The sequence below is a fragment of the Microtus oregoni genome, unplaced genomic scaffold, assembly GCF_018167655.1.
Source record: "Microtus oregoni isolate MIOR12 unplaced genomic scaffold, Mior012 000122F_ref0000035, whole genome shotgun sequence".
Classification (NCBI taxonomy): Eukaryota; Metazoa; Chordata; class Mammalia; order Rodentia; family Cricetidae; genus Microtus; species Microtus oregoni.
In genome coordinates, this window is record NW_024544754.1 from 1,932,028 (window position 1) to 1,946,876 (window position 14,849).

General features: G+C 38.0%; 1 protein-coding gene across 1 annotated transcript; it reads left to right on the forward strand.

Annotated features, from left to right (window-relative positions):
- The first annotated feature begins 513 nt into the window (after positions 1-513).
- Positions 514-1,644, forward strand: LOC121444399 (actin-related protein T1). The gene has a single exon (XM_041646213.1). It carries the CDS (start codon positions 514-516, stop codon positions 1,642-1,644), a length of 1,131 nt encoding a protein of 376 aa, XP_041502147.1.
- Positions 1,645-14,849: the final 13,205 nt, after the last annotated feature.

Sequence of the window (14,849 nt, forward strand, 5' to 3'; positions counted from 1 at the left end):
TCTGAAGAGTAAATGGAGGGGGACAAGAGATTAGGGAGAAGGAAGGTGGGAGGGAAGTTAGGATGAGTGGAGGGAAGGGAAAGCATGGTTGGGATATACTGTTTGAGAGATATTTTCAATAAAAATAAGTAAATGAATGAATAAATGAAACATAAAAACATAAAGACTAAATTCTGAAACTTTGATTTGTCCTAAACTATGCCTCTGATTTTTAAGATCATAGACTACTTACTGCAAGCTGTGACACAGGATGGCTTTTCTCCAGTATTTCATCTCTCACCAAATGAAGAGTAGTGCCACTTCAGAGATTCTCTCCCACCTCCTGATTCTGACTGTATTTAGTTATTGTCATAGCTACATTATGACATAATAAGCAACTCTCCCTGAAGTTGCCTCAGCAGACTCTGGACCACCAGAAAGGAGACAACATTCATGGGTTAAAGACCTGCTGCTCTCTCTTTGGGTGGTCAAAATAGACAATCTATTCTGACTTGCAGAGGATCAAATCCAGACATGTTTGACCCAGCTGTACTAGATATTCCAGCTGTGATTTTTGACAATGGTTCTGGACTCTGTAAAGTTGGAATTTCAGGAGAGAGTAGACCCCGACATGTCATCAACTCTGTTGTTGGCCATCCAAAATTCAACATACCATCAGCAAGAACCAATCGGAAAAGGTACTTTGTGGGAGAAGAAGCCCAGTGCATGTATGATGGCTTATACCTGCACTATCCTATTGAGCGTGGACTGGTAACTAGATGGGATGACATGGAAAAACTGTGGAAGGACCTTTTTGAGTGGGAGCTAGGAGTGAAACCCAGTGAACAGCCAGTTTTCATGACTGAGCCCTCCTTGAACCCACAAGAGACCCGAGAGAAGACCACAGAAATAATGTTTGAGAAGTTTAACGTACCTGCCTTGTACCTTTGTAACCATGCAGTGGGAGCCTTGTGTGCTTCTGCATGTATCACTGGCCTGGTAGTGGACAGTGGAGATGGGGTCACTTGTACTGTCCCTATCTACGAGGGCTATCCTTTACCTCATGCCATCACCAAGCTATATGTGGCAGGGAGAGATATCACAGAACACCTCACCCGACTACTTCTTGCTAAAGGTTACACCTTCCCCTGCATCCTCAACAAAGCAGTGGTGGATGACATTAAAGAGAAGTTATGCACTGTCTCCTGGGAATGTGAAGACACCCACAAGAATTATCAGCAGGCCCTAAAGGAATACAAACTTCCAGATGGAAATGTCATTCAGATGAGTGAGCACGTGTGCCAGGTGCCTGAGGTACTTTTTACACCTGATCATCTAGGTATTCATGATCTAGGAATCTCAAAAATGGTCTGCAACAGCATCATGAAGTGTGACACTGATATCCAGGAGACACTGTTTGCTGATATTGTGCTGTGTGGAGGTACTACCCTGTTTTCTGGGCTTCAGAATAGACTCCTGAGAGAACTGGAAATTCTGGCCTTTGAGGGAACCCCAATCAAGATCACAGCTTCCCGGGACAGATGCTATTCAGCTTGGATTGGTGGATCTGTCATGACTTCCTTGAAAACATTCAGGCAGATGTGGGTCACCGCTGAAGAGTTCAAAGAGTATGGGGCATTTGTGGTTCAAAGAAAATGTTTTTAAGAACCACTGAACTCAAGAAACTATTCTAAATGCCAGATTGCAGGAGAATTGGTGGGGACAATACCATTCTTTGTCATTTAATAAAATGATTAATAAAGCTATAACTTGCTTTCATGTTCCAATTATTTATGCCCCAGTAGTAATTTTGTAAAGATTTTTTTTTATTTTATTTGTACATGTGTGTGCCCGAGTGTATGCATGTGCACCACACAAGTGCAAATGTCCATGGAGGGCATTAGATTTCCTGGCCTTGGGAGTTACAGGTATTTTTGAGCAGCCAATTTGAAAGTTGCGAACTAAAGATATGCCCTCTGCACTCAACCTCTTGAGTCATCTCTCCAGTTATCCAAAGTATGTTTTTATTGGTATTGCATATATATTTTTCCTCTCTTATAGATCTTTTAAGTGTGCTTTTTACTCAGTAAATAGTGCATAAGTTCTTCAAATGTGCATTTAATAGGTATTTACTAAAAGGTTCTGGGGCCTCATGCATAGAAAATAGGCTGATTAGGGTCCTACAAATTTGTTTCAAATTGTTTTCCCATATTCCCTACTGAACAGTACACACACACAAAACAATATCCAGGAAAACAGTGGAGAGGTCAAATAAAGTAACAATATCATCAAACACATTCTTGTGGGTCAGATCACCTTTTGAATTTATAACTAGTGTTATTTCAAGAAGTTTTGAAAATAAATAGGTGAGCTCCTAAATTCCCATTTGTTTAAGGCTCTACAAAAGATGAGGAACTATGCTTCCAGATGATTGGCTTTTGTTTTAGTTTCAAGAGTAACTATTCCATAATTTTTGTAGAAGTTAAATGCTAGGAATAGATAATGTTTTCCAATAAAGTAATTGTTGAATAAGTTACATATACTTGTTTTCAGTAACTATGTATTTTTCATAAACATAATGAAGAGATATGGTAACAATCTATAACTGTGAAGAAAACAATGGCATTTTCTGCTATCATAAGATAAAATTATTTACATATACATAATTTTGCTTATTTTCACATATAAATATAAATGAACACATTTCAAATAAACATTTGGAGACAAGTTTGAAAGTGAAGAAGTGTTCTCATTTGTTTCCTGCTGCTTTGACAAAACAGTGAACATACCATTTGGAGAAAGGAAGGATTTATTATATCTTGTAATCAAAGGAAGCCAAGGCAGGAGTCTAAGCAGAAGAAGCCTGGTGGCAAGAATTGAAGGATACCCCAAAGAGGAACACTACTTCCTGGCTTTTTCTCTGGCCTCCTGAGCTATTCTACTTATAAGACTACCTGTTCAAGAGTGGTATTACCCACCACAGTGGTCTGGACTCTCTTACAAAAATCAGCTATTAATAAAATGCCCCACCAACATGTCCACAGACCAATCAGATGGAAGCAGTTCCTTAGTAGAGGGTTTCTTTCTTCAGGTGTGTCAAGTTAGCAACTGAAACTATGAGAGTTTATGTAAACACCGTAAATTTACATAAATTGTTGGTGAATTGATTTTTAAAAGTACAGGAGAGTTTCCTTATAGACTCAACTTCTTACCCAGGTTTACAGTACTAAGTACAGTTTGTTCTCATAAATTAGGCCTTAAATCAGAAATGTATTGGTTTTCACCATGGACTTCATTGCCACCATTGCAAAACTGGGCATATCTTTTCAGACCAGTAGTTATTGTAGCTCACAAGGTTTACAACTGAATAAGCCTGTGGAGGATTCTTCTGCTCGAACAGCCCATAGAGCAGCTCCTGGCACTATGAAAACTAATCACCAAGAAGAAAGTCCCTGGAAAAATCCCAGCTTCATTCTTTCTGTGCTGTGTGATGTCTTCAGCAGTAAGATTTTAGCATCAAGATCGGCTGCACAACCAGGAAAACTATCCACAACTACCAATACTGATAGAGAACTACTATTATTTTGCTAAATTTCCACATTATCAAATAGCTTTCTAAATTCTTATCCATTTATATATCTTTAATTAGAGAAAATTCTCTTTATAGTACATTGTGGCCAACGCAGAGACCCATACCTGGTCAAAATATAGTGAATATATGACTGTAGAGTACTCCCTCTTAAGTGGCACAAAGTTTTTTTTTTTTTTGCGAGAGTGTTTCTCTGTGTAACAGCTCTGGCTGTCCTGAAACTTGTTGTGTAGACCAGGCTAGCCTTGAGCTCATAGAGATCCACCTGCCTCTACCTCCCAAGTGTAAGGACTAAGTATATATGCCACCACACCTAGCTAAGTAGTACAAATTTATAACACCTTCAACACCCAAGGACCATGAACCATCTCAGAGGAAGGGAAAGAAATATTGTAGGATTCAAAAGTGTATTCTGAAAATTTTAGAGCCATTGATCTCACAGCAGCTGTGGTTCCCTGCACAAGATCCAGCTAGTCAACATCACAGTGTAGGGAAGCAGAGGGGTTCATGAGGACCCACCCCTAACTGAAAAATAATGACAGTTGATAAAAAAGTAAGTTTCTTCAAGAGTGTGGCCTCTCATTTGTTGCCCACACTCCAGTGATCACCTTCACCTGTGAGTATATGGGCATCACCAACAAGATTCAGTAGGTTATGTAAAAAAAAAAAAAATGAGACGTGAAGAGCAAATTCTGAACACATTTAGAGAACATTGTGAGCAAAAGTGAAGGAGCCAGAAAGATTGTAAGAGTCAGAGGGAATGGATGGCACCAAGGAAACAGTGTCTTTGAGACACATCAGGACTGACACACTTATGAATTTATACAGACTTGGAAAGTGCACAGACGACAAGGACAAGTTCAAGCAATATGTTGTTCCAGTACTGAGAAAAAGAAGTGGACACAAGCTCCTATTTCAAACGAATAAGCTATCTCCAATTGGTATTCCCTTGAAAAGGAAAAAATTAGTTTCTCCAATGGAGTCTCACTGGATATACAAGACATACTTAAATGTAGGCCCCATGTCCAGTAGTAAATGGTCAACACAGAATGAACTCAGTGATATAGTTGGAGATTTTCTTTTGTCTTCTAGGGCTTTGTTTGACATTTAAAAAAAATGTTACTGGTCTTTTGCTTATTATGGGTTCTGACTTTGTATTTTTATAGTCTGGGTATTTTTGTGTGTGTGCATGTGTGTGTGTGCATACACATGAATGCATGTGTGTCTGTGTTTCTCGTTTTGTTTGTTTTGTTAATTATGTTTCTTTTGTTTAGTTTTGGGGTGTTTTACTTGTTTGTTTCTTTTGCTTCTTTTCTAAAACAGAAAGAGAAACCTGGAGTTGGATAGGTGAATAGAGAAGGAGGGTCTGGGGAGTAGATGATTAGGTAAGGGAAACTATGATCTGAATATATTATAGGAAAACATTATTTCAATTAAAATAATGTTCTAAATCAAAACAAAAAATAAGAATGTAAGCACCAGGAGATAGGGAGGATAGCTGTGCTCATGCACACTTAAGACAAAAGTTACAAGATATGAGACTATGAGGAAAATTGCTGACTGATTAATTTATACCACCCACTTATTTATAACTTGTTCATTTCCCATGATTATCAGGTGACTGGAGGACAATAGAGGAAGGATAAGCATTACAAAGGAAATTGTGCATGAAAGAGTTAGTATTTGATAGAGCTCATTGGGCCAAATAAGACTCTGCTCATAGAAAAGTTAATGGGATGACTCAGCAGGAACTACAGGACTGGCATGAAGCATCAATGGCTTCCCTGAGTGAGCTCCATGGTAAGAGATGCTATTTACCAGGTAGAGGAGACTCTACTCTTGCATGAAGTAGAGTTCCTTAAGAACTGAAGCAATTAAGCTTGTTTGGAAAATAGAAAAGTGAAGAAGTCTGTCTTAGTCACTCCAAAGCAAATGTTACTAAGTAAAATAATAAAAAAAAAATTACAAGTCAAATCCCGTGTTTGTGAGACTCGGGAAGGCCATATTGCCAAATCACAAACTTAAGAAATCTATAAATGAAAGAGTGATACAAGTGAAAAATCCTATGATTAATTAAGTAATGACCAATTAAGCCCAAAGAGTAATTTTTACATTCTTCTTCTGTATAATGGAGATGAAAATTAATTCAGTTAGGTCCCTCATTGCTTCCAGATGTGGCTAATTGAGAAGGAATAGCACGGCACAGTTTATGCCTAGGTAATTTCACATTCAGGGAGCTTCCATGGGTATAACTGATGAGCTTGAAGCTATTTGCCTCCTTGTCCCTAGACAATTTGGAAAAATGAGAGTCATTCCAGTCCTCACTAAAAGTATTAGATGTGAAGGGATACATGGCAACAACTCAGGATCAAGAAGCAGAATGTCTCATGGAGAATAAATATAGAAGGTATATGGCGAGCTAATTAAAGTAGTATCCCCCATCCATGATGCTGACCCAACACTGACTTTTTGGAATTTTCATGCTGTATTGAACTTCACTAATATTTTTCTCTAGTAACTCTTTCACCACAGATGTCACAGATCAACTGGTACCAGCTTAGGTGGGTTAGAGGCCTTCACATACCACATATATATATATATATATGTGTGTGTGTGTGTGTGTGTGTGTGTGTGTGTGTGTGTGATGCTAGGTTATTGAGTTTTACATATTTTAAAAAAATATTTAAATGCCATGAGTTGTTGCAGGAGGTCCTTCCGCTCCTTCAGCCAATAGCCGCTGAGATACCAGCCCATTGGGGCATGGTCTCTCTCTTTAAAAAAGCGGCCACTTACCTCCTCACTCTCTTTTTTTTGCATCTGGCTCCACTTCCAGCTACTAGACTCCTTCCTGATTGCGCAGAAGGCTGTTGTCTGGGACAGTGATCTGTAAGTTTTTTTTCCCCTTTAAATAAATACCATCCTATTAATCATAATTCCATACTGGTGTGGGATTGTTTGTGATTTACACCTTCATCAATGAGTGGATACCTAAATGAATATGGAAGGAAATTAGTTCAGATGGATACAAAAACCAGGTTCAGCTGTGGAAGCTTGGAAATGTTAAAGTTGGGTAAGTCACAGATGACATCCAGCAAGGTGACAAAACAGTGTATATCTCAATACATTAATAACTGGTTAAGGGGTTTTAATAAATGTAACTTGTGTGCATCGGAAAAGATTCTACTGGAAGCCAGGCATGTATTAGGTAAAAATCCTAGTGCCAGACTGGTCTACCACCATAGCAATTGTTGACTATGGAGGCTTCTGGGGCACTTAAATAATACAGAATGTTGCTATTTCTGTTGAATGCCCTAAGTAGTAAATTTTACGACTGTATAGCTGAAAATATCATACAATTTTATTGAAAGACATGGAGGGACAGCACTCAGACTACTTTGTATGATAAGCCCATGATGATGTCCAGTTTTGAAGGTGTCAGAACTAATATTGCCTTGCTATTTCCATCAACCATATGATTTACCTCTAGACCCTGCCTGCTATACCATCAACATGCTAGGTAAGGTGCATCTGCTAGTGAAAGAGTAGAATAGCTGTTATGCTTGTAGCAAGCAGATTTCTGATTAAGTTCTGCTTCACAGGAAAGAATTCACATCTGGTACCCTAAGACCAGACAAAGCAGCCAGTTGTTTGTGGGAAGATTGTCATAGCCAGTAGAAGGAAACTGTTGATATTTTGCTAAATGGGCATTATATGTCTGAAAAATTCCCTTCTATATATTTCTATTTATATCAAAGAATAGTTTTGCTGTCAATTTTAGTAAGAATAACATCTTTCTGTGGATAACATTTATGGCAGAAATTAATAGTTTGTCAAAGTTCTGAGAATAGTATCTACTGAGGTTTAGGCTCTAAATGGCACACCTATATTACTGCCTTCAAAGCTGAGAGGATACCACAGGAGAGTGGAGGGAAAGAAATGAAGAAGCACAAAAAGGGGTGGAGTATTATGGATTGTTGTCCTCTGGGTATCAAAAGGCTCTTGCCCTCTTGAACTCCCCATGACTTGGAATGATCCTATCACAATTTTCATACTAATGTATATAGAAGCCATATTCTCAGTAGGAAAAAGAGTAAGGAAATTCAAGTGGTCATTTATTAGTAAATAGTGCTACCTAAGAATACTCTGAAGCCTTAATAATTAAATTATATCACATAATACATGAAAAAATATTAAGAAAACTACCATAAGTAAAAAAAATTGCTTAAAAGATAAACACTATTTAATTTCACTTGTATAATACAAGTGAAGTAGTCAAAATCATTCAGATATGGTGTACAAGAGTTTCCACAGAGAATGAAGAAGGTGAAAGAAGTTTGTTTTAATGTTATCTGCTTAAAATTTATAAATGAAACACAAGCACCATATGATTCAAATTTATCCCTAGTGAGCATATAATCAAAGGACTCTTTCTCTTACTACAGATACCTGCACATTCATGTTTATTGACCCTAATCAGACTACAAAGAGAATGGAATCAGCCTAGATGTTAACTAATAAATGGATCATAAAATTTTTGTGCACATATACAAAAGAAATGAAATAAAAATGAATTATGAAATTTTCAGGTAAATGTATATAACTAAAAAAGTATATTGAGTGAGGTTACCTAAACTCAGAAAGACAGACATGTTTTCATTCATATGTAGATCCTAGCTTCTAATCTTTAGATCTTTATGTTTAACTTGAAGTAAACATTAAAGTTATGAAACATGAAAGCGGTCATTGTATAAGAGGTGATATGAATGGAAAAATAAGTATATTGTGGATTGAGGTCTATGTAGGCAGAGGACTGGGAGGGTAGGAAAGATATGGTATCGAGGAAGCATAACTATCATTAATGATGTTAGAAAAAGCAAAGTTAGAAGAGCAAAGTGTATCTTTCATAAGTTTCACACACGAAAAGAGGATAAGGTTGAAGTAATGAAATTAAGAGAGTTGGAGGGACAGGGAGGAGTTGGATTGGGAGAGTGTGGAGGGCAAATGACATAAACAAAGGACTCAGCTATAAAATTGTGAAAAATAATAAATTCATTGTTTAAAATATGAGCCAACGCAACAAAAACCAAAGGTTATTTGGAGGTAACCTATAAGGGGGAATAACTATTTTCTCAGATGCCATAGATTACTAAATGAAAAGTTCAATGTAAGATATAGGATACCCACGTCCTAAAACTTGTTGATCAGAGAGATCTCAGAAAACTCCTAAATAACACATGATTTTTATCATTGTTCTTGGGTACCCACCCAAACTAGATGCTATGGCCCTTTTGCCAAAGACATCAATGTTTTATACATTGAAAGTTCAAGATGGTACTGTGGTGTGGGACAATGGTCTATATTCTGTCAATTATGTTTTAAATAAATGCTGATTGGCCAGTAGTCATGTAGGAAGTATAGGAGGGATTATCAGAAAGGAAGTAGAGGTGGGTCAATGAGAACAGGAGAATTCTAGGAAGGACGAAGCCCATTCCTCCTCAGTTCTATGAATACACCAAAGAAGGAAGATGTGATCTGCCCCACCAAAAAAGGTACTGAGCCATGTTGCTAACACAGATAAGAATAATGGGCTAATGTAAATTATAAGAGTTAATGAGAATCCTGAGCTAATGGGCCAATCAGTTTATAACTAATGTAGACTCGCTGTGTGACTTTTTTGGGACCTAACAAGTGTGGGAACTGGGCAGGACAGAAAACAGTATTGACTTGGAGTCTTTCTCCTTACTAGCTAGCTTTCTTTCATAGTGTCAGAAGTACTATGCAGGCTTCTGGAAGAGAAAAATCTTCAACAATTTTGACCAGATATGAGTCCTGAGATCTACAATAATTACCAGTCTAGCAAGATATACACACTGGATCTTTAGTGACATGAATGTTATGCAGGTAATCAATAATTTTAAATTAGATGTGAGGCCCATGCTACAGGAGAGAACTCATTCCTTGTACTGTAAAGAACAAAATCAAGAACTGTGACTGGGGCTGGGAAGGTCATAGGCCTTAGGAGAGAACTTATTTTACTGAATGTATATAACATCAGACTGCCTCCTAAAAACCTTTGCAAGATAAGACTTTTTCTGTAGTAGATGGTGGCTAATTCAAGTACTCAAAACCATTCCAAATGCAGAGAATAAATAATTATACTCAATCCTATATAGAACCTCTCTCTCCACTTAGTTCCCCAATGTTCAGAGAACATTCCAGAACAGAGACTAGAATAATTATAAAATAGTTTGGTGACACTTTCACAGTACATTGTCTTCTGGCCATACAGAACTCTTGAATTCACAGAATGCATTGCTACCTGCCCAAGACCTGTACAAGATCAATCCAGTCAACATCACAACATATAGAGGGAAATGTCTCACAAGGACTCCCTGAGAGCTGAGGAACTATTTATTGCCAGTTGATGACCCCTGGGGGAGTAAGAGTCAATTTTCTTCAGGCTCACTGTTGTTATTAGAATATATATATATTCTAGAATATATATAGGGATATATATATATATACATATATATATCCCTAGGGCTAAGACTCAGGGATCATTAATGAGAAGAGGGAGGATTTTAAGAGCCAAAAGTAAGGTAGTAGATGACTACAAGGAAACGGAAACTATTTTGTGAACACAGCAAAATTGTTGCATATATAAACTCACAGTGGTAGTGATAGTATGCACCAGACTTCTATGAGCTCAAGTCAAATAGAATCCTACCATGGAGAGGAGTGGAAAAATTGTAAGACCTAGAAGATCAGGGAGTTTGCTGTGACATTGCATTTCCTAGTAATATAAGAAGCTATATGCATAAAGTCTCACCAACATGACTACCCAAATGAGCTGATCAAGACAATGTGAATGAACATGCTAAAGTGGATGGGAAAAAGCCCGCTAAGCTTCAACCTTACACAAAGAACTATAAATAACATAGGAAGCTGAGATCGGGAGAGGGTCTTCCCTAGGGAAGAGCACATCAATTAGTTTTTTATTGTCAAATTATTGGCTCTGAAAACATAATGCAAGTAACATTATATGGATAAATAAGCTATGTTTAAGAAGTTGTATTTAGAAATATATATAAATATATAATGTACATATATGTATGTGATAAATATTAGTGAATAATGAGGTAAAGAGTTTCAAAGTATTAAAGAGTTTGAAAGAGAGTGGAATGGGGTATATGTGAAGATTTAGAGGAAGAAAAGGGAAGGGAGAAATGCTGTCATTATATTATAATTTAAAAACTTTATAACACACATATACACATGCTATATCTATGTCTATTTATACATATATACACTTGATATTAATCCCTAGTCAAATTATTAGCCAATAAAGACTTTTCTACTATTCTGAAAAATAGATTGCCTGTGCAAATGCCCAAGGCTAATCCTTACCAAGTGTAAACATATTTGATGAAGAAATCATCATTGAAAGAGTAAAGGTTTTAGACCAAGATGGTAACATATATGTATAATTCCAACACACCAGCACTTGGGAGGTTAAAGAAGGGGTTTTGAAAACACTTTATCAACTTAGGCTGGATAGAGAGGTAACCTTTATTTAAAAAAAAAATTAGAAGGAAAGAAAGTAGACAAAAGGTCAAACCAGAACCCAGATCCCCAGGTAAGACTCCCAACTTACAGACTACCAACACTCACACAGTGACTGCCCAGCCTCTCACCAATAGCATTTTTTTTTCCATTGTAACCCATCCTGACTCACACATCAGGCAGAAGCCTTCTACTCTACCAGATTTCACAGTGACACTCAGATCCCCAGGACTTCTGATTAGACAAGAGACCACTCCAGCCATCAAAACTCTAGCCAACTTGGGTGGAAAAATCCCTGCTCAATGATTAGTCACTAAGGTCATCAGAAGTCCAGCCCACAACTCAAGCAGAGACCATCTACTCAACTGCAGGCCACTCTTGTCAGAACACCAGAGAGTAAACAGAATCCAAGGAATAAAACAGCCATCCAACAATAACAAATCAAGAAATCAGCAGCTATACATATATACTCCAAATCCAGATGCCTAAATTTCCATGCAAGAACACAAAAAACAACAGCCAGTAACGTGGGAGTAAATATATGCTGTGAATGCATTCTATTGTCATTGATTAATAAAAAGCTGCTTTTTTTCTGATAGCTTAACAGAGTAAAGCCAGGCTAAAAGACATATAGAGAGAGAGTAGGTGGAGTCAGGAGAAACCTCACTGGTGACAGACATGGGAGTGAACTTTACCCAGTAAGCCACAGCCACATGGCAATAAACAGATTGATAGAAATGGGTTAATATAAAATAAAAGAGTTATCCAGAAATATGCTTAAGCTATTGGTCAAACAGTATTACAAATAATAAAGTTTCTGTGTGGTTATTTTGTGGTCTGGGCAGCCAGGAACAAACAAATTGGGGCACTAACATGGTCAACTATATCCCCGTAAAGCCTGAGAAAGCTTAAAAAGTGATTCTACACACAGAAGAACAGAGTTAAGCAACCACTTTGGAAATCAGTGTGGTGGTTTCTCAAGAAATTCTGGATCATCCTACTCCAGGATCCAGCAATACCACTCTTGGGAATATACCCAAGAGATGCCCTATCATACTAAAAAAGCATTTGTTCAATTATGTTCATAGCGCATTATTTGTAATAGCCAGAACCTGGAAACAACCTAGATGTCCTTCAATGGAAGAATGGATAAAGCAAGTGTGGAATATATACACATTAGAGTACTACTCAGCGGTAAAAAACAATTACATCTTGAATGTTGCATGCAAATGGGTAGAAATAGAAAACACTATCCTGAGTGAGAAAACCCAGACCCCAAACAGATGAATATGGTATGTACTCACTCAAAAGTGGATTCTAGCCATAATTAAAGAACATGGAGTCTATAATGCATGATCCTAGAGAAGCTAAATAAGAAGGTGAACCCAAAGAAAAACATATAGTCATCCTACTGCATATTGGAAGTAGACAAGATTGCCAGGAAAAAATTGGGAGTTTGGGAGTGGGTGTGGGATGGGTGTAAGGGGAAATGGGGAGAAAAAAGTGAGAAGGGGAGGATGAATGATGGAGGAAGGTTATTGGTTAATTAATAAAGAAACTGCTTGGCCCTGATAGGTTAGAACATAGGTGGGTGGAGTAAACAGAATAGAATGCTGGGAGGATGAGGAAGTGAGCTCAGAGGCCATGCTCCCCTCTCTCAGGCAGACACGATGAAACAAGCCACCAGGTCAGACATGCTGAATCTTTCCCGGTAAGACTGGTGCTACACAGATTATTAGAGATGGGTTAAAGCAAGATATGAGAGTTAGCCAGAAGAGGCTAGAAATAATGGGCCAGGCAATGTTTAAATGAATACAATTTGTGTGCTGTTATTTTGGGGCATAAGCTAGCCAGGTGGCCTGGAGCTGGGCTGTGGGAAGAGGCCTGCAGCTCTTACTACACTCCTGCATATTGGAAGTAGACAAGATTTCCAGGAAAAAAATGGGAGCTTGGGGGTAGGGGTGGGATGGGAGTAAGGGGAGATGGGGAGAAAAAAGTTAGAAGGGGAGGATGGGGAGAGTTTCGGGGAATGGGACGGTTGGGTTGGTGGAAGGGTGAATATGGGAGCAGGGAAGTATATATATTAATAATGGGAGCCATTTTAGGGTTGGCAAGAGACTTGACTCTAGAGGGGTTTCCAGGTGTCCAAGGAGATGTCCCCAGCTTGTTCCTTGGGCAGCTGAGGAGAGGGAGTCTGAACTGGCCCTATCCTATAGCCACACTGATGAATATCTTGCACATCACCATAGAAACTTCATCTGGAGATGGATGGAGATAGAGACAGAGACCCACATTGGAGCACTGGTCTGAGCTCCCAAGGTTCAAATGAGGAGCAGAATGAGGGAGAACATGAGTAAGAATGTCAGGACCGCGAGGTGTGCGCCTACCCACTGAGACAGCGGGGCTGATCTGGGAGCTCACCAAGGCCAGCTGAACTGGGACTGATGGAGCATGCGATCAAACCAGACTCTCTGAAAATGGCTGATAATAAGGACTGACTGAGAAGCCAAGGACAATAACACTGGGTTTTGATTCTACTGCATGTACTGGCTTTGTGGGGGCTGTCTGTTTGGATGTACACCTTCCTAGACCTGGATGGAGGCTGGAGGACCTTGGACTTCCCACAGGGCAGGGAACCCTGACTGCTCTTTGGACTGGAGGGGGAGTGGGGGGAGGGGAGGGAAATGGAAAGTGGTGGAAATTTTTAATAAAAAAAAGAAAATAACTAAAACTTAAATCACACATTGACACTCACATATTGATCTTGGGATGGAACAATACCACACTCTCATCAATGGAAAGGACATCCAGAGAAAAACTAATCAAGGAAATCTTGGAACTAACAGACTTTGTGGACCAAATGGTACCTAACAAATATGTACAAATTTTTTCACTCAAACACAAACTTATGGGACACAATGAAAGTGGGGCTAACAGGAAAATTCATAGCACTAAGTGCCTACATATAGAATTTGTAGCAATCTCACAGTATTAATTTAACAGCACACTTGCAAGCTCTAGAACAAAAGGAAGCAATTCCCAAGATGAGTAAAAGGCAGTAAATAATTAAATTGAGGACTGAAATCAATTAAATAGAAACAACATTATGAAGAATCAATGAAAGAGTCAGTTCTTTGAGAAAATCAACATGATAGACAAATACTTACACAAACTAACTAAAAGGCAGAGAGAGAATATGCAAATTTAAAAAAAATCAGAAATGAAATGTGGGATACAATAACAGAAACTGAGGAACTCCAGAAAATCTTCAGGTCATACTTCAAAAATCTGCACTTGAAAAAATTAAAAATCTAAAAGAAATGGAAAAATTTCTCAATAGATACAGCTTACCAAAGTTCAATTAAGATCAGATAAACAATTTAATTGACCTATAACCCCTAAGTATATAGAAACAGTCATTAAAAGTCTTCCAACCAAAAAAAAAAAAACTAGGTCAGATAGGAGACAGTTTCAGCACAGAATTCTGTCAGATATTCAAAGAAGAACTAATATTAATAATGCTCAAACAATTAGTTCCCCATAAACAGAAGAAACATTATCAAATTCATTTTATGGGACCACATTCACCCTGATACTCAAATCACACAAGGAATAAAAATAAAATGACAGGACAATAACCTTTATGAATATTGACTAAAATTCTCAGTAAAACACTGGCAAACCAAATCCATGAGCACATTAAAAAAAGATCATCCAC

Excerpts from the sequence above, each read along its gene's own strand:
- LOC121444399 (XM_041646213.1), top strand. The coding sequence starts at position 514 with ATGTTTGACCCAGCTGTACTAGATATTCCAGCTGTGATTTTTGACAAT.